The sequence below is a fragment of the Thunnus thynnus genome, chromosome 10, assembly GCF_963924715.1.
Source record: "Thunnus thynnus chromosome 10, fThuThy2.1, whole genome shotgun sequence".
Taxonomy (NCBI): domain Eukaryota; kingdom Metazoa; phylum Chordata; class Actinopteri; order Scombriformes; family Scombridae; genus Thunnus; species Thunnus thynnus.
The window spans coordinates 22,795,705-22,816,107 of record NC_089526.1 but is presented as its reverse complement, the minus strand read 5'-3'; the positions used below and the strand labels follow the sequence as shown (position 1 = coordinate 22,816,107).

At 39.0% G+C, this 20,403-nt stretch overlaps 1 protein-coding gene across 1 annotated transcript; it reads right to left on the bottom strand.

Annotated features, from left to right (window-relative positions):
- Positions 1 to 8,801: 8,801 nt before the first annotated feature.
- LOC137191756 (terminal nucleotidyltransferase 4B-like) lies at positions 8,802 to 18,841 on the bottom strand. The gene is made up of 12 exons (XM_067602118.1): positions 17,933 to 18,841; positions 17,293 to 17,416; positions 15,552 to 15,598; positions 14,430 to 14,550; positions 14,163 to 14,270; positions 13,942 to 14,070; positions 13,189 to 13,402; positions 12,838 to 12,964; positions 12,592 to 12,695; positions 12,042 to 12,229; positions 11,640 to 11,777; positions 8,802 to 11,335 (listed from the first exon to the last, which is right to left on the bottom strand). The coding sequence occupies exons 1-12, from the start codon at positions 18,628 to 18,630 to the stop codon at positions 10,919 to 10,921; spliced, it is 2,415 nt and encodes an 804-aa protein (XP_067458219.1). The 5' UTR covers positions 18,631 to 18,841; the 3' UTR covers positions 8,802 to 10,918.
- Positions 18,842 to 20,403: the final 1,562 nt, after the last annotated feature.

Below are 20,403 nucleotides of genomic sequence, written 5' to 3'. Positions count from 1 at the left end.
CTGGATGTGTGAATAGGCAGCTGCTCTCTAACACCATAGCAACTTTATACTATGATAAAATGGTGTTGAGTTTACGGCTTGTTCTGCTGCCTCCAAGTGGCCAAAAATGCAGGTTTAAGTTTATTACAAGCAACGGTCATGACACAGATGAAAGCGTGCATATGTGAAATTATATATCAAGGAGTATATATATATCAAATTCTACCAGATCTGTACTGGATTTTCAAAGGTTTTCTAACAACCATGGAAAAATCTTGACTGACATCCATCAACAAGCAGGCTTAGCTTGTTCCTTGTTGATGAAGGCCATGCCTCAGTGGTGTTTCCACTTGTGCAGTATTTGTTGACGCTCATGACGATCATTTTCCCCCAGTGAAAGATGAAAAATGAACGCCATCAACCACCAAGCTCACTGGAAGAAATATCAAATATGGAGGTAATGAGCTGAAAGCGGATGTAACTAAGGTTTGCGTCATTCTGCTTTAACAGTCTTTAGAGGCAAAGTATGTTTCTTAAAGCTGCCAAAAAAATAGGCTCCATTATTCACAGAAAAATGGGTTTTGTGTGAGGCACCTGAATAGTTGTGTCTACAGGTCATTAGTGACCTTTATACCTGAGAAAGGCTGAATGGAGCTATTTTACCAGGTAGAATACAGAATACAGAATCCATCAGGCCTCTTTGAGCCGGAGAAGAAAGGATATCTCAAGAGGCTATGAATTTCAGCTCACAAAATGATATGCTTTGACTTCAGAAACAAATGAGGTAGATAAGCCATTTAAAATTTGCAATGTGAATGAAACATGAATGAAACTCTGGTGTCCTAAAAACTCATCTCCTGCAAAAGCACACATCAATGGACATGTTATAAGTAAAACTGCCCATTTACTTCTGTGCAAAGCATGTGAGGGCTGCTGCGTGATGTGTCAACATGTCCTCTGAAGAGTAGACCCCTGCAGGCATTACTGATTGAATGATAGACATACAGTTAATTCATGTTAAAATAATGTTGATATCTCCGTTTGAGTTTGGTGTCTACATACTCTGTATATGCTGAGATATTTACTTTGATGATGCGAAATAAGGAGATGCATATAATGTGACAAGTACCATACATCATTAGTGTGACAGGCGTATTCTTATGAGGCACAGAGGAAAGAAAGACAAAATAGTGAGTGAAGTGTGACAGATGTTGCAGATGCATTCATTATTTTCCTGGACTAGAAGCTACCAGTGATACTATATTTATAGCAGCCATGATTGTCTATCACATGTTATGTGCAGTTTATTAACATAGAGGATCCATGAGACTAGAATTACATAATGTATGTTTTTCTTTCATTTCTTGTCTTTCTTTTACCTTATACACACAAAGAAAATTGTGGTTCTTCAGTGGTTCCTCAGCGGTTCTTTGGGGTGGTTGAGGTGCTATATGGCACTACTGACATACAAAGAACCTTTTAAGCCCAGTATGGTTCTTTAGAGGTTATTCAGCTTAGTTTAGATTAGTTGGGGAAAGAATAAAAAAATACATTGTCAACCTTTTTGCCCCCAAGGCCCCCCTATGTCTAAGGAAATACTTGAGGGCCATCAAAGGCCCTCCCTCTATTATTTTATACTCTGTTAATTTACCAGTAACCTAACCCATATAAAATCTGTGGTGGTAGGATGCAACAAGACAGCTTGGATGCTGAGAGCTGTCAGTTGCAATTGGAGGATGAGATAAAGGTAAGCTGATAGGAGACTGGACAGTAGGAGGTGTTTAGGAAGTCAGTTGAATACTCAAGCTCTTCTCCCCAAAATTATGTCACAAACTTCAATTAAAAGGCTATCATTATATTCATATATTAACTGTTATGAGTTATTCCTCTCATTCAACGACCTGAAGACTGTCACAACCGCTCTGATTTCCTCCCGTCTGGACTACTGCAATGCCCTTTATTTGGGTGTTAGCCAGTCATCCCTGTCTTGCTTGCAACTAGTGCAGAATGCTGCTGCTCGGCTAATAACTGGCACAAGGAAGAGAGACAGCATCACACCTATACTGGCCTCCCTGCATTGGTTACCAGTCAAGTATAGGACTGAGTTTAAGGTACTTTTCTTTGTTTTTAAGGCTCTACATGGCCTGGCGCCCTAGTACATCTTGGAGCTCATCTGCCCCCTTCACAAAACCAGATCTCTTAGATCCTCTGGCCAACTGTTGCTCGCTGTCCTTCGATCGTGGCTGAGGGGTAACCAGGGTGACCGTGCATTTGCCCCAAAACTTTGGAAAAGCTTACCTTTTGGAATTAAGTGTTCCCCTTCCCTAGACACTTTTAAGGCCAAACTAAAGACTCACTTGTTTGCTCGGGCCTTTGACTGTTGTTAAAACCCAGTGTTCTACTATTATTTGTTTTCTATTTGTTCTTGTTTCTTGTTTGATGTTACCCTGTTGCATTGTTTTAATTTATTCTTGATTTCTTATTGTACAGCACTTTGGTAAACTGTGGTTGTTTTTAAATGTGCTTTATACATAAATTTGATTTGATATGATTTGATTTATTTATGTAGTCAAATAATTAGGTTACTTATGTCTTGATGTTTTGCAATTAAAGCATTCTGTAAGTTATGTTTTCAATAATTTACTATCATCTCAAGGCCCCCCTGGTTGGTCCCTGAGGTCCCCTTGTGAGCCTTGACCTTCCTTGTTGAGCACTGCATTCTAGTATTAACTATTTATTTACAATGTGGCCTTCAATGTCACATTCAGGACATAGGCACAAATCCAAACAGCATAAAAATATTATATAATTCATCATCAAAAGTGTTGTTAATATCCTCAGCAACTACACCATTCTCATCACTGAACAAAATACAATATTTAAGCTAATAATAGTTTAAATAATATATGGGGCCTGCCCAAATTTCAAATTAAAACACAACAGGCATATATAACACACACAAATTGTATCAGTGTAGGCCTACTAATCAAATCCACACTTAAACCATTTTCAGATTATCATCCAATAAGTAGCTTAGTAATAGCCTACATATCCTACTCAACTTTACTCTGGAAAAAAAAATCTCAGTTGGAAGCTTGTTCCTCTTCATCACAGCAGTGTATTAAAAATGTGTTTTTAACTGGAACTACTTTTGACCAGAGCACATAGCCAGGCAAAGTAGGCATATCTGCTGAAAAACCTAACCCTGCGCGCGCCTATCAATGTGCAGGTGCGTGAGCGATCCTCAAAGAAAAGTCGAGGAAACTCAGCCGTTGGATTCATCAACTGGCCCCAGAAGGAACCGGCTTCAGAGAGAGAAAAAGCAGGTATGTTTTCAAGTGAGTGTCTTAGTGTTAACTGCCACAAGATAAGATATTAATGTTACTTGCTTGTCAGGAGGAAGTTTTCATTGGTATTTTCAAACTTTGCATTAGAGTCACAACAGCCAGCTAACAGTCGAGCCTGACCAACCATTTTAGCTACTTCAAAGGGGACGTATGGGGAACGCTTTTCCTTAATGTATGTAACAGTTATCCCTGTGAGCAGAAAGCAGCAGCTTCAGACTGCTCTGAACGCTTGGTTTCCAATGGTTTTTTCTACTTTTGGCCCGAGCTGATGTCAGTTTGTGATGGATTTCTTTATATGGACATCAAGTTCACTACTCCGCTCCGGGAGTAGTTACGCAAAGCCACGACGCCATTACACAGCACAGCAAAGTAAAACTAGAAATGCATTTCCTGCAGAAAATGCGTGTGAATGCTGAAAACTGAAAGGAATCGCAAAGCATTGCTGGAAATACTAAACAATCGTTCAGGATCCTCATCTGTACAAATAGAATTCGATTACCATGGCATGTTACATTTAAGAGATTTGGCAGTTACTAAGTAGTATGGCGGTGTTTTGTTTATGACCACAAGGTGGGGCTATTGGTGCCATGATTCGGTGTGTTGTGCAGATTCTCATGGAAAACCTGTGTACCAAGTTTCATTTCATTAAAGACAACAGAATTGCTGAAATATCATGTTATAAGGTTACTTTAGCACCCCCTTTGGGCAGAACTTCATGAAATGTTACACACTTCTGTAAGGTTTCCAATTTTTCCATTTTCCAAATTTGATTGCAATCCGATTCAGTATTGAGGAGTTATTGACCATTAAGTGCATTAGGCCACGCCTTCAAAAGTTTGCTAACCAAACAAACCAGACAAACCATAAGTGATATCTGAAAACAAATAAATAAGTTGTGTTCAGGGTCCTCTAAATATGGTATGTGCCAAGTTTGGTGAAGATTGCATGAAATATGTGCCAACAGAAGCAAAACATATGTTTATTAAAAAAAACAAAATGGCGGAAAAATTTTGAGGCGCAAGTGGGCGTGGCCTATATCAGTCTAATCAGCATCATCCAAGGAACTTCCTGACCAAATATTTTTTTGATAGGTCTTCTGGTTCATGAGTTATTAGCCAAAAGGCTAAACATGTAATAACTGACCACATGGTGGTGCTATAGGTACAATGTTTCAATATGTTTAGCACGTCGACATGGGACAACTGTACATTAAATATGAACAGTTTAGCACTTTTAGTTTTTGAGATATTAGCTTTCAAACTTTCCTCCCATAGACTTACCATCATAAATTTTAATATTTTAAAAAATTATATAAAATCACTGGATTATGATAGAAAGCTGAAAAGCAATAGCACACACGTCCTTAAAGAGCTGAACATTTTCATATTTGAATGGTTTCTGTCGCTCAAATTATAAGAGTTGAAAGCTTGCAAAAAAATGTACGGAAGAATAATAACCAAAGATTTGGATAACAAAAGTGTGAACTAGTGTGAACTAGTGTGAACTACTTATTAGTGTGAATGCTTTCACCCCCCCCTTAACCATTTTGCCCACTTTTCAACCAATACCCAATCTGACTAATTTTATCCATCTCTCGATTAATACCCACCCCATATTACTTTTATCATGTTTAAATGAAAATCGGACACCCTTTTCACTTTACCCATTTTTCTGTAATACCCCCCCCCAGCTATTTTACCCACTTTTCGACTGACAACAAATCTTGCTAATTTTACCCATTTCTTGATTAATGCCCACCCCATATTGATTTCATCAAGTTTAAATGAAAATCGGTTGCCCTTTTAACTTCACCCGTTTTTTGAGTAACCGCCCCCCCCACTCACTTTATCCATTTCTCAACAATACCCTCCCCTTAGCCATTTTTCCCACTTTTTGACTAACATCCAATCTTACTAATTTTACCCATTTCTTGATTAATACCCACCCCATATTATTTTTATCAAGTTTAAATGAAAATCGGATGCCCTTTTCATTTTGCCCATTTTTCGAGACACCCCCCCCCCCCTTTCTCAATTTAACCATTTTTCGGTAATACCCCCTCATTAGCCATTTTACCCACTTTTCGACTGACAACAAATCTTGCTAATTTTACCCATTTCTCGATTAATGCCCACCCCATATTGATTTCATCAAGTTTAAATGAAAATCGGTTGCCCTTTTAACTTCACCCGTTTTTCGAGTAACCCCCCCCCCACTCACTTTATCCATTTTTCAACAATACCCTCCCCTTAGCCATTTTACCCCCTTTTCGACTAACAACAAATCTTACTAATTTTACCCATTTCTCGATTAATACCCACCCAATATTACTTTTATCAAGTTTAAATGAAAATTGGACGCCCTTTTCATTTTGCCCATTGTTCAAGTAACACCCCCCTTTCTCATTTTTCGGTAATACCCCCCCCCCCTTAGCCATTTTACCCACTTTTCGACTGACAACAAATCTTGCTAATTTTACCCATTTCTCGATTAATGCCCATCCCATATTGATTTCATCAAGTTTAAATGAAAATCGGTTGCCCTTTTAACTTCACCCGTTTTTCGAGTAACCCCCCCCCCCACTCACTTTATCCATTTTTCAACAATACCTTCCCCTTAGCAATTTTACCCATTTTTTACTGACACCCAATCTTACTAATTTTACCTATTTCTCGATTAATAACCACCCCATATTACTTCTATCAAGTTTAAATGAAAATCAGACACCATTTTCATTTTGCCCATTTTTTTAGTAACACCCCCCATTTCTCACTTTACCCATTATTCGGTAATACCCCCATTTTACCCACTTTTCAACTGATAACAAATCTTGCTAATTTTACCTATTTTTTTGATTAATGCCCATCCCATATTACTTTAACAAGTTTAAATGAAAATTGGACGCCCTTTTCATTTGCCCATAATATAACATCAAACTTAACTGACGTCTCCTTTATCCTGGCATTCATTGACTGTGATTCAAAGAAAGCTGTTTGCAAACACTAATTACATCCACATACTGATTCACATGGCATTGTGGAGGGCCTGTGCGTGGGACTTGAATAGACAAGACATGCAGATTTTCTACTGTCAAGACACTGACAGCCACAAACAGCCTGAAGGTATAACTACTGACCTTTTCATCTAAGAACTTTTCTTTTTTTCTGCCAGTGGGATTTAGAAATAAGTTATTTTAAATAACTTTCTCTGTTTATTTCCATATGCCTGGTTTTCACACATTATATTGTATTGATTTGCATGGAAAAAGTCACAAAAAGTTTATCTAACTTGCAATTAGGTCAGAAGGATTATTTTACAACACACTAAAGTTCTGGTAACACTTGGAGGCAGTTTCTTGTGTGATTCATCCAGTGAAGTTGGGTGCACATGTAAATAGACACACACCATGCAGCAACACTTAAGATTGTAAAGAAAGCTGTTGTGTGCAGTGGAAACTGGATTTCTCATTTTTACACCGGTACTGGTACCCAGGTTGAGGACTGTGTGTGTGTGTGTGTGTGTGTGTGTGTGTGTGTGTGTGTGTGTGTGTGTGTGTGTGTGTCACATGTGCATTTGTGTCTGCAGATTTTCAATACAGGATCAATGCAGCCCTGTTGGTCTAATCTGGTTAATATGTCCCTCAGGAACAAAGACCCAGCTTTTAACAATATTATGAACTGTAGCCTGTGCCAAAGTATCACTACTATTTAATCACCAATGAAGACAGATCCAAGATAGTGGATGATGACATGGAAGCAAGATCTAATTTCCCTGTTCCTTAGTCAGCTAGTTTGAGTCGAGAAAGGCTAAAAGGGGTCTCAATGAGGACACTCTTTTCCCTTGGTTTTAATTGGAATAAAATGACAACAGTTTCATCCACTAACCTTCCGGTGATTGAACCTTCAGAAAAGTGATTTTGTTGAAGTCCTCTTCCCTGTCATACTCTACTTACCTTGCGCCCTGCTGACAATATGAAAGGTAATCGATTAGATACAGCTAAGCCAAGCAATGATCCACCAGTGCCCCCATCAGAGACCACGAGGAATTACAGTACATCAGATGTGTGGCCGTGATGCAGTGCTTTAAATGTGTTGGGAATCATTTTGGGGGGCAACAGTGAGACATAAAACAAAGGCAAAGCAGCAAGTGTCATATTTATCTGCAGATTATTTTCTTCATTAATTGTTTAGTAGAAGCAGAGTAGGGATTTGTGGCACAACTTCACCTACTACTTCCAAGGTAGTATAGAGTAAGGAAAAGGTCTGAAGAGGTAAAAACTCTAGCAACATGCATTACAATGATCTGTAATGGGTTGTATGACGTATGAGGATCCTGAAAGAGGCCACAAGCTGAAAAGCCTCATTCATATCACTGTGTTGTTCCTTACAGTACAAATGTTCCTGGAGTTTTGACCTCTTTGATTAATTGTTCAGCCAATAAAACATCAGAAAACAGTGGAAAACCCCCATCACAAATTCCTAGACCCCAAGGTGATGTTACAAATGTCTTGTTTTGTCTGACCAACAGACTAAAACCCAACAATATTCAATTTACTTTATGTAAGACAAGCAAAAGCAGTAAGTTCTCGTATTTGTGATGCTGGAACCATCACATTTTTGGCATTTATGCTTGACAAATGATTTATCAAAATAGTCGTGATTAATTTTCATGCTTCAATAGCACTTAAATATCATTTTGAATGTCAACATCCACTCAAACACAGGACAGTTCCTTGTTTTCACTAATGTCACCATTAACGGATAGGTTCACAGTTTTTAAAATCTGTCTTAAAGCAGTCAAGTGCCCAAATGAACACTGAAAGAGGTTTTCCTCGCTGTAATCATTGCTCCTGTTCGTACTGACTATTAAGATCCCCTTCAAATGTGCTTTCAGTGTAAGTGATGGGGGCCGAAATCCAGTGTGTCCACACAGTCATTTTGTGCAAAATGCATTTAAGAAAGTTTATCTAAAGCTTATAAGAAGAGGCTTCAAAAGTCTGATTTAGTCATATCAATTGGATATCTGCCCCATTTACAGTCTTTTTAGTAAACAACTCTCTCTGTGTTTCCCTGTTGACTTGCAGTGGAAGTATAGTAACAACAAGAGGGACTTCAGCACTAAAAACACTAACGTTGAAAGATATCTACTTGGTTTGACTGCTTTGGACAGCTGGTATTAGGTTCAGACAAACTTTAAAATACACTTTGGTACAGAGGGACTGCTACGGAGTTTGGCCCATCACTTACATTACATTTGCATTATGAAGGGATCTTCTAATGGCCAGCATGAACAGGAGGAACGATTCCAGTAAGAAAAACCTATTTCAATGTTCATTTGGACACCTGACTACTGTTTTAAGACAGATTTGTAAAATTGTTAACACATCTTTAAGTCACAATGCATTGGCCAGTACAAGTATGCACAACACAGAACAAACACACACACACACAAAATGAGACCACACTAATCGAGAAGTGGAGTTTTAAAATGTTTATTAAAAAAATAGAAAAACTTAGATTTAAAAAAAAACAAGGAATATATCTATATGTCAGTCATTTACACATAATCCATCCTTAATTGCACAGATATGAGCTGGGGATTTGGTTTGTGGCAAAAGAGTAACAATGGACCAATTATCCTCTAGATAGCTTAATGAAAGGTCATGCTGAAAACAAGGGGATAACGTTAACAGTATGATGTTGACTCCATCATCTTGGTCCACAGGGTTTTGTAATAACTGTAGACTCATGTGGTTTTGTTACTCAACTCCTGCAATGGTAAATGTGAGATATCCCAAACTCAAGTCCTCTTATGGATTGCTGCGTAAATAATGTAGCTTTGAAACCTTGTCTTGGGAATAATGACTTTACATATCAAAGAGAAATAAAGGATATGGACTCTCACACCAAGAACCAAGAACATGGATAGAAACCTGAAAGACATGATGACATGATGCTAATAACCAACTGCAATAGGAGTCTACTCCTGGAGCATACACCTGGAAGCGGCATGGAAAAAAAGTAAAAGCCAAGTAAAACTGGCAGTGCTTTCAGACACATATACAGAAAGCTCTGGCTACGTACAGGAAAAAGGGAAAATTTGGTCGTTTAAGAAGGCAGTCAACCTGTTGCTTTAACAGAATCATCGATATAAGGCAGAAAACAAGCACTTTGCTGGTAATAAGTAGCACCAACCATTTTTGAAATGACATGACAAAAAGCAAAAAGGGTGAATTTCTCCAATGTAGCCTATAAGAAAATACACCCCAAAATAACTAACTAAACTAAACTAAAACTATTGAAAAGAGTGATATGTTTAAAATGAGAACTAGTGGTGGAAAAATATTTGTACAGGTGGTCAGCAAAATTTCAAGTGATCATAATGCGATGGTAAATTAAACATGAGTAAAATGTTGGCATAATGGGATTTTTGGCACATTTCTCATGTTGCTATACCATAGCTCCCCCTTCAGTTGGAAAGCTGTACACACACACATACAAACATTCCTTCAAGGCCCTTAAAAATCCATCTATTGCACAGGTCAATGTAGTCTAAAAAAAAAAAAAGAAAAAAAAAAAGCTAACTTATAGTGGGGAAAACCCCTGAAATAAAACTAAAATGTGAAATAAATTAAATAAAAGCAAGTAATTATTGCACATAAATGCAACAAACGTAAAATAAGGTGGCAATGTTTACAGTACAAAACATAATAGTGCCAATGTGAACGAAAAAAATCCCTCAGTGACAAAAACAAAGAGAACAATAGAGAATAAACACACAAAAAAATAAACACTTGGTACATTCAAACAAGTCATCACAGTTTAAGCACTTGAGACAAGGTCCGTTTTGTGCCATCACACCAAAAACATCAAGTCAGCGTTGCGCTGCATAGGTAGAAAGGTAGTGCTTCGCTTCAGTCCAGAGTACAATTGGTTGATTATAGTTCAAGCTGTAAGAGCTCTGAATCAAGAGCGTAGCTAATGGAGTTGCATCCAGAAGACCAAATGAGCCGTAAAACCTGATCAAAAAGGCCCGACAGGAGTCAAAACTTCAAAAGAGACCAGGTAGGGTTTGATGAACCAGTTCAGTACTATGGCACATGACGTTGCTTGCTGAGATGGGGGGGAAAAAAAAAAAAAAAAAAAAAAAAAAAATCAATACCTGACCGAGCTCTTCAGCCAACCAGCTATAGTCTTTAGCTGTGGGAAAGTGACACTGGAGAGAAGAGCCAGTCCGGGAATCCTAAGTCAACTCAAGTCTGTGCTGGTGTGCATCAAATTAGAGGAAGGACTTCAGACAACAATCAGACTGATGTGACAATATAAGCACAGTTTAGACTTGAGGCCTATCACAGTCAGTCTCTCTTCACCTGCAAGAGTTTTGTAGCATCACTTAGTGCTTTCACAAAGCTAACAGAGATTGATCTTTCGTCACCTTGAACAACTTGAGATGACTTGAATTGACTTGGGACTTCCAGGATGATGAAGGTTGGTTTCTGAGAATCTCCAACAAAAAACACGTTTAATGAATCGTTCATGGCACTGAAGACGCATGAGGGGCTGAGTGAGGCCTTCAAAAACAGCTTCAGTTTTTCATCTACTCTGGTTAAGAGCAGGAAGATTGTCCCTCTTTTTGCGTCGCCAGGTGTTACGGCTGTACTGCTGTTGGTTCCTGAAACCCGGTGCTGTGTTGTGACCCTGGGGAACAAACCGCCGCTGAGGACTGAAGTTACCTTGAGAGTGATTTTGACCTCGGAGGCTACCGCCTTGGTTGTGCTTGAAGCCAAATCTGTGTGGCTCAAATGAGCCATGGGAATCAGATCTCATGGCGTACGTGTGGCTCTGCTGCCCTCCTACCTGAGGGTGGTGGAGTTGGTGGAGGGGACTGGGTAGAGGGCTCGAGGAGTTAGTGTGCTGGGAGACAGCTTGTGATGTCTGACGGTGCACAACGCTGATGGAAGGCAGATTCTCGTGGTAGAACTGGCAATTGGAGAGAGAGGGGAGAGGCATCTGGACCCAGAAAAAAAAAAGAAGCAGAATATAGAATGAGGATTCTGTCAAGAGTGAGTTTTTTTACATTGTTGAAAAACTATACCACCCTGTCAGGTTTTTGTTTGAAAATTCAGGATAAAAAGAGAAATGAAATAGTTTCCAGGCCCACATTAAATTACATTATCTAGTTTTAGGACAGAAAATAAAAAAACGTAGTGGGTTCATGGGTTTTACACAGTCTGACCGCAGAAACATTAGTAAAAGGTTCATGTTTCTCTGCAAACTATAAAAAGGAAAAAACAAATAAATATATTAAACCGACCTGAGATGTGGTGTGGATAAAGCCTGCTGGATGTGTGGCCCTAAGGTCAGTAGCCATCTGCATCATTGCATGGACTGAGGCCAGGGTAAAGGGGTGTAGAGGGATTGCACCATTACTGCTTGGGGGAGAATCAGACTCCTGGAAAAAAAACAAAAAAACAAAACAGACATACACACAGATTAACAAAGTTGCACAGAATGGAAAAAAATAAATAGACAAATAATGGCAGAGGGTATCACAGTTGATATGATCACATTATTCTGAGTGATCTTTGTGAATGCATGAAAACAAATTCATTGCACAGGTAGTGATCCGAGACCATGTCGTTACACTAGTTGTAGTGAAACAATGATTCCCTGATCTAGTCAATATCTGAATAGAAAAAACATCCTTTGGCCTTACTATGTCACTTCCGGAGGAGGAGGAGGAGAGTGAGCATGGAGAGGATGATGATGAATGGTGTTGAGGGCTGCCGAGGAAGACTGGAGAAGGTGAGGGGGAGTCAGCACTGAGGGGGGAGGAAGTGTCTCTCTGATCCTCCACAGAAACCAGCATCAGCCTTGCAAGGTCCTGCTCACAGGACTCTACATCTAGAACCAAACAGAATGAGAAAAAGGTTTGAATTGACTTCTGAATTGATTCTTTAAAAAAGATGGAAAATCCTTTTGTCACTTTTCTGGAACCATCACAACATACAACTCTGTTCTAAGTGCAAACAATATTTTTAGGCCTATTTAAGGCTATGTGAGCACTGATTTAGTGTTTTAAGAAGCTAAAAAATAAATATCAGATTAGGAGTTTGTATTGGCAGATACTTTAATGTTTTGGATCACAGGCAAAACATTTAAAAAAAAAAAAAAAAAAAAAAAAAAAAAAAATCAAGATATCCCCACAGAAGTCAAATTAAAATGTCTCTCATACACTAAACACACAATATGCATAATGACATTACCATGGTTCTCCAGCTTGGCGTACTGCTTGGCTCCCCATTTCCTGATTGTCCAGTCCCTGTAGGCCAACACCTCGGGGCTAACCTTGATGATGCGTCCTAAAGTACTGCAACACAGAGAGGTAGGCATTGTACATAATTCCTTCAGGACAAACAAGGAGTAAGCTCAAATTGCCTCCACAAATGTGTACAATTTTACACTTGTGTTGTGCTATAATTAGTTGCGGAAAACAGCAGCAAGATACCAACCTGTCATATTCTTTGTTGGGGTAAGCACGTGCTAGAGGAGACACACCATGACTCAGCACCATGTAGGCGAAGTCAAACACCTGCTTGACTTTCAGGACACCATATGAACTCCTGCCCACATCGTTCCCTGTGGAGATCACCAAGTGAAAAACAACATACGGAGATTACACACTAGTGTACACTGTTGGATTTTGCTACAATCTGGATATGAACACCATCTGAAATCTGTTTTAAGTAGGATTAAAATCACCAAGACTTCACTCATAAAGAGTACAAATAAAAAAGGCGATGAAGTGAGAAGGTTATGGATTAATCTCTCCATTCACTTATCAATTCAAATACCAGTCTGACCTGGCTGAATTGGATCCTCTATGCAGAGCATGGAGGGCCTGTTCCCATTGCCCATGGCTTTGAGCATTTCCTCCTTGGACAAGTAGGCTCCTCCATCCTTCACCAGGATGCCGGTCTTCATGTAGTTGAAATCACGGCCATACAGCTCAAAGAACTCAATCAGTAGGATGCCCAGGTTGATGTTGGCACGTCGTGTGTCGATGCGAGGGTGTAACTATGATCGGCAGACCAGGGAGAACTCATTAGCTACACTTTTACCTACAGGCAGATCTGCTTCTATGTGCACTCCATAATTACTCACATTCTAATATTATACCACTGAACTCACTGACCTTTAACAGTGTTGGATACACCAGTAGGTATTTGACATTAATTATCATTTATTCAGAGACTGAAGAGTTATATGAAGACTGATTTATACTGCTCTATAAAATTTATATTATTTAAATTTATTCATTAACATAATTCTGCATTCACTTATCAAGACCAGCACAAAATCCATAATCAGATTTACAAGATTATGGACATCATAGTCCCTCTTATGTTTTGCACAAACAACAACTTTTAGGTAAGAGTGTGTAAGAATGTCAAAGTGGAGAGCTTTTTAGTTTAGTGGAAAACTGCTGCTGATTTGACAAAAATGTATGAAATGACATTTATAGCATCTTGAATAGACAAGAAAGGAATGATTGTAGATGTGTTTGCACACTCTCGAGTTGATTGCTATGATAATGATCATGCATACGCATGTACCTGCAGAAAGCTGATGGCCATTAATATGAGGCTATAAGAGCTGATGCCTCCAGTGAAGACTTCATTCAGATCCCTCTGGAGTAGGAACTGCTTCAGAACGAAGATCAGGGGTGGCAGAACAGTGTATTTCTACAAGACAGGAAGACAAAACATTCAGAGACAACCAAAAAAAGGGCCACATTTGTGTTGTCCATTTAAGAAGGCAAGTATTGAGTGCTTACCTTAAGGTAGCTCTTGATGAACTGTGCTGCTTTGACAGCAGTCTCTACATTGAAGCTTATGTCCACTTTCACCTCTGTTTCATGATCGGTAAGCTTGATGATTGGCACCTGAGGACAAAGAGTCAAACTGGAATCAATCCAAAAGGTATTCATGATGAACCAACAGACAGGTATTTTATTAAGTTAGTGTTTAAAACCTAATATTAGTTGTTAACTTAACTGTGCGGATCACAAAAGTAAAAAGACTCTCAGCTACTGCTGACTTACTGTAGCTTTGTCGAGGACCTTGATGGGATATGGGCCAGACACATTGTGTCTCTTTAGGGCTTGTTCCAGTTCCTGCAGTGGGGGATGGTCCCACTTTCCAAACACCACCAGGTCAATGTCACTAGGAACAAAAACACAGAGTATATTTTTTTATGCCTCAGGAAAGTTTATTGGTCCATCTCAAGGATTCTGTCAACACACAGAGTAAATAACAGCATGTACTGACACACAGCTCACCAATAACCCTACATTATGGCCTCATTTTTTGTGTCAAATCGATTCAGGGTCTTGGGAAAGTACACAATCCTGTTTTATAACAGATCTGTGAGTATACTGGGAGGCAGTGACACGAAGATTTGGGGGGAAGAGTTTATGCAAGCACATAGTGACAAATTGACAGATGAAGACTTTTAGAGGAACAACAGATCAAAACAATGAAGAATTGTAACTATAACTGTAGTTTGCAGCGTAGCAACATTTTTTTTTCTTCCTCAACTGAACCAAAATGTTCCTGATCACCTCTTGATTCACAAGTTACTCCAAAAGATCTGCTCCTAATCCATAATTCATACGTTGTTGATCAGTGAGTGAGTGATGAGTGAGTTTTAAACGAATTCAGTGGTGCAATGTCAGGAGAGAAAGTGGGGAAGAAAAAAAAAATCATGACTACTGCCTTTTCCCCCACTCCAAGCTATTGTTGATAAAACCAACATTCATTTGTTGAAAAGCATGTAATTACTATTGTTTATTTGCGTATCAAATATGTTGAAATGTTATATTTTTCCCATATATAGTTAAGATCTATAACCCCTCATGAGAACAAGTCCCTCAGAAACATACTCTATAATAAACACCATAAAAACTTATGACAAAAATAAAAATTTAAAAAAAGGAGTGAAAACCTACATTTCCAGCAATGCGGTTGTAGTTATGCTACTGAACAGAAACTCTCAATACTGTAAAGTAGCATATAACTGTAGCTCTCTGAAAAAAAAATAACATAAATATACCCTCTCAAAAATAGCCTCCCACTTCCTAAAAACTAGCGTGGTGAGACATTTAAAAAAAGACTTTTTAAAGAAGGTCTAGACTGTACAAGAAAGGCATAAAAACTAAAGTTACCTTGTTGGAAGATAGAGTCCTGTGCTGAAGCTGCCAAATATCTCCACCTATAGACAACAACACAAATTAGTTAAAAAAACCCCATCTGATTCAAGTTGTGAAGTATCATATAACCCAATCTGATAGCTCATGGGTGAATGACCTTAATGTGTGTAGGCAGTGTGGACTCTTAAATGGCTTTAAGAGCAGTTTAGCTTAACTATTTTTTTTCATTTGTTTCACTTCTTATTCACATTTTTGATTAAAATAGCAATAAAAAATAAGATTCAAGAAAAATATAGTGTCACTGCTCGTACTGCCTGGTGTGTGTCTGTGTTTGCTCATAAAGCAACAAGTCAGGATAGAATAAAGCAGCTAAACGCATTATTTTCATGCTTTTATGCAAGTGTATGCGCTGTACATAAAAATGGGACTTGCATGATAAGATATTTATTTTGAATAAATACGTCTAAAATTGTACTTGTGGTTAGTATAATGCCAAAAGCAGCTCGCATTTGGGCACTGTTTCTACAAGTATTTTTCTTTATTTAGTCAGAAATTATTACTGACGCAGTCTTATGTTCACTTTACTAGTGTGGAACCTTATTCTCTGTAGGCCACCGCTACAAAAATTAAATATTTGTAGTCTGCCACAGCTTGGAAGAGAAACACAAAATGGTCTTTAGAAAAAAAATTCTTAGCGAGGCCCAGTGGGATTTCTATGGGCCCGGATTATATCAAAATGTTTATAATGTTAATCAGAAAATGGTTATAATGTTAAACAGAAAATTTATTCCAAAGTACACTCAGTACGTCTAACATTCTGCTGGCAGTATACAATGGAAATTCACTAATAAAGTTACTTTGGGAATGCAAGTGACATGAATAATGAGACTGCCGACTGCCTACAACATGGCCAAACAGGATATGTAAGTGCAGTAAACCTCCAGACACACAGGCTGCAGAGTATATAAGACAATAACATTGATTTACACCGCGCATAACAGCTTTTTAAAGTCATTTACAAAAGCAATAAACAAAAGCCAACACGATGAATAAAATGTCATATTAAAAACCAAAGTTACACAATGATAAAACCAGTTCATCAATTAGAATATGCTAATAGTTAGTAAAACTTACTGACAAATCCTACAGTAAAAAATGCATTCTGGTGAAAGTGTAAGTCATGGGTAGGGGCTGAGGCAGTAGAAGCAGGTCACTTACACTATTGGTCCACTGTGGTTACTGAGGGGTTAAAAGGTCTGATACACACCAGGTAGCACAAGCAAAACTGTATTTTTAAACTGCTGGGACTGTTGGTTTTGAGTGGATATATACACAGTAGTGGCTCAGTGTGTTTACAGACAGAGGAGAACAACATACTGAAGGATTTATAAAATGTATAAGTTAAAAAAAAGCAAATGACAGTGTACCAGTCTGTTTAACTGTTTCAGTTTCATCATGTTAAAAGTCTTTTGGAAAGCTATACTTGCTCAAAGAAAAACTAAGCTTTATTCAAAGGAGATTTTGAGATTTCCAATACTACAGCAGGAACCTGCATGAGAAGCTGTCAGAAAAAAAAAAAACCTAATTCTAAAACTGCCTTACATACAATGGTTTCATGTTGCAAGTGCAGTACTATAGATATACTGAGGCAACCTGATTGGCTAAATCTGATGGCGGCTCCCACAGGCAGGAACCATAGTTTGAGTTACTTCTCCGAGTCTGGGCACGGGCACACAGCTTTCCTACTAACACTCACCCGTGCTGTGGGCCACAAGTCCTTGATGACATTTTCTATTCGGTTCACAACATCTCTTCTCATGGCCTCCTCCTCTGGTCGTGGTGACATGAAGTTGAAAAAGTCCACTATCTCTTCATGAAGACTGACAGAGGGGAAAAAAGGACACCTGGGATCATGGACTGAGGATGGAGGATTATATAGGACTATATGGTATTAGAAATGGGCCTACTGAAGCCTGAACTCCATGTCACACAAACACTAAAGTAAACTACAGTATTTAAAGTGCAGGAAAGAAATGTGTCAGAATAGTTTTGTGCATTAAATAAGTTTCATGAAAAGTTAAGACATTAACTTAGTAGTGTTAAACATCTGACTATGAGTTATACACACAGATTACATTCAAGGGTTTTGTCGAAGGGTTCATGCAGTTTTATCTGTTGGATGGGATTTGTTAAAAACTAGATGCACATTTATATGATACCGTGCAGAGACACACAATGTAAATGTAAGGGCCCTAAGATAACAATGACTGAAATACTGCACATAAAGCACTCTTTCTTGGGTGACCACCTGGAATTCCTTAAAGAAACACACTTTGAGGAGCCTTACATGACTGTCAAAAAAAAAAAAAAAAAAAAATCTCCTTATATCTCCTTACCCATTTATACCCGGGCTGTATCGCCTGGTTTTCCACAGACTGCAGGAGGAGTCTACATAGTGTCCGTTGCAGCCGTAGGACAGGGCCGGGTTGATGCCATGGAAAGTGTTGGCTCTGTTCAGATGCCTTCTGCGGCCGGATGAATGTGACTGATAATGGTGGTGCTTGTTCCCACGCTGATTTTTCATCCCACTGGGGGTGTGGCCGCCAGATTGTTGCATGCTGCGACAGTGTTGCTGCTGAACAGTGTGAAACGGCGGAGGGGGGTGTTTCTGTCTAAGATTGTTCTCGTTCAACTCATGCTCGCCGTAGTGTAGGAACCGGCTGGCCTCTTCTGCGACGTTCAAATTGTCGATCTGCAGAGAGGAGCCGGAAGGCGAGGAGCTCTCGGCCTCCGAGTCCAGAGAGGAGGAGGACGGCGACAACGAGCCCTTCCTCCGGACACTCCCCCTGTCTCCGCCGCCGTCTCGCTCCGGCAGCTTCCCGAACACAACCCCCGGCGGCGGCGCTACGTTTCTGCAACACTCGCCGTTTGAGTCCTTGGAGTTTGCGTTTTGCGTCGTAAAGTTGCCTTGGTGGTGAAGGTTGTCGATGCCGGAGTTTGCTCCAAATCCCTGAGAGGTTTCCCAAATGTGCATCCACAGGGAATTTGCAGGTCCCTTCTGCTCCGGCTGGATCCAAGCGGTCCTGGGATCCATTGGACTCGACTTTACCGAGAGCCTCTCCACAGGAAAATAACGAGCTAACTGACAAGTTAAAACACTTTGCACTCAAGGAAACAAATAAATCCTACCGCGCTGTTTTACTTGTTGTCCTCGAATTGCTTCATGCTCGGAAAGTGGTTAGGTTTTACAAGCGATTTGCACAGCTCCACTCCATAGATGTACTCCCCATGTAAGCCAGCCAATATGGCGCACCCAGCAGCACGGAGCAGCATCTGCGCATGTGCGAGGGATTTAAATCTTTGAACACACCCCTCAGGACGGAGGTGCGTCAAGTTAACTGCACGATGCACGCACCGGACGTTACGCACAACAAGGACTACGTTACATATTGTCTCCTGTATCTGCATTGCATTTTTACACGAACCTTTTCTCACTAAAGATAAGATACTAAAAATGTGACATTTTAGATTGAGTACTGTATAAGTAGTACACATATCTGTATAAAAAACTAAAACATATTTCAAAAATAATCCGTAAAGGGACTGATTGATAATTGATTATATGGATTGTTTTTATTATATATATATAATTTCACTTTTCAGCAGTGGTGGAAAGTAACTAAGTACATATACTCAAGTACTGTACTGAAGTACAGTTTTGATGTACTTATACTTTACTTGAGTATTTTCATTTTCTGCTGCTTTATGATTTCACTCCACTACATTTCAGAGGGAAATATTGTACTCTCTACTCCACTACATTTATTTGACAGCTTTAGTTATTCTTTAGATGGAGATTTGACACAATGGATAATATAACAAGCTTTTAAAATACAACACATTGTTAGAGATGAAATCAGTGGTTTCAAACCTTTTTTGCTTTTGAGGTCTTACAAAAAGCAGTGTGTAGTTTGGGGTCACATTTCAGATATGAGTTGGTAACAGCTCCACCAAATAGTGATTTTTCCTCTAAACTTCTCACATGGTTTTATTTCAGTAAATGTTCAAATAATCCAATATTTCACCAAAATCAAAGATTGGAAATAAAGGTCCAAAAACTGAAAACAGATTTGCGCATCAGAACTTTGTTTTTTCCTCTTTTCTCTCCCATTAATCATCTCACTAAACTAGCTAACTATATAAAGTAGTTCAAACTAGTTCGACCTCCAGCAGCTACAACAGTAACATGCTGCCTACACACTGATGCTTCAGTATTAATAATCTAATGATGTCATATATAATAATATATCAGAGGGACCAAACCATTACTTTTACTGCAATACTTTAACTACATCAAGCTGATAATACTTATGTACCTTTGTTTAAGTCGGATTTTTCATGCAGCACTTGTTCTTGTAATGGAGTATTTTTATGTTGCTGTGTTAGTACATTTACTGCTTTTTGGTGATGTCATCTTTAAATGTTTTCTGTTGGCATGAACAAGTGTTGGCTTTTACTTTGAAGGCTAAGCCGGATACAGAAGCTCTTGTGTGTTTGACTTCTTGACACTGGTCCGACTTGGCAGGGTGAAACGTGATTGTAGTAGTAATTTAGTTGGATCTTATTGCCGCGGACTCTATCACTAATATTTAATGTGGTTATATTAATCTTGTGGTGAATAACACGGAGGTCTAATGTTCAAACACCTACCACTAAACAGCGTTGTATTTTGTCAGAATTTGAATGCCTGATTCTCATGGAGCTGACAGATGCATATTAGGTCTGTATATTCAGTTCTTAACCCCAGACTGGCAATTTCATGGCTATATAATATATTGCATTGAGGCAGATGAGGAGAGACTGCACC

Excerpts from the sequence above, each read along its gene's own strand:
- LOC137191756 (XM_067602118.1), bottom strand. The coding sequence starts at position 18,630 with ATGGATCCCAGGACCGCTTGGATCCAGCCGGAGCAGAAGGGACCTGCA. Across the intron at positions 12,965-13,188 it reads AGAGGATCCAATTCAGCCAG|GGAACGATGTGGGCAGGAGT; the intron begins GTCAGACTGGTA and ends TGATCTCCACAG. Across the intron at positions 12,696-12,837 it reads CCCAACAAAGAATATGACAG|TACTTTAGGACGCATCATCA; the intron begins GTTGGTATCTTG and ends TCTGTGTTGCAG.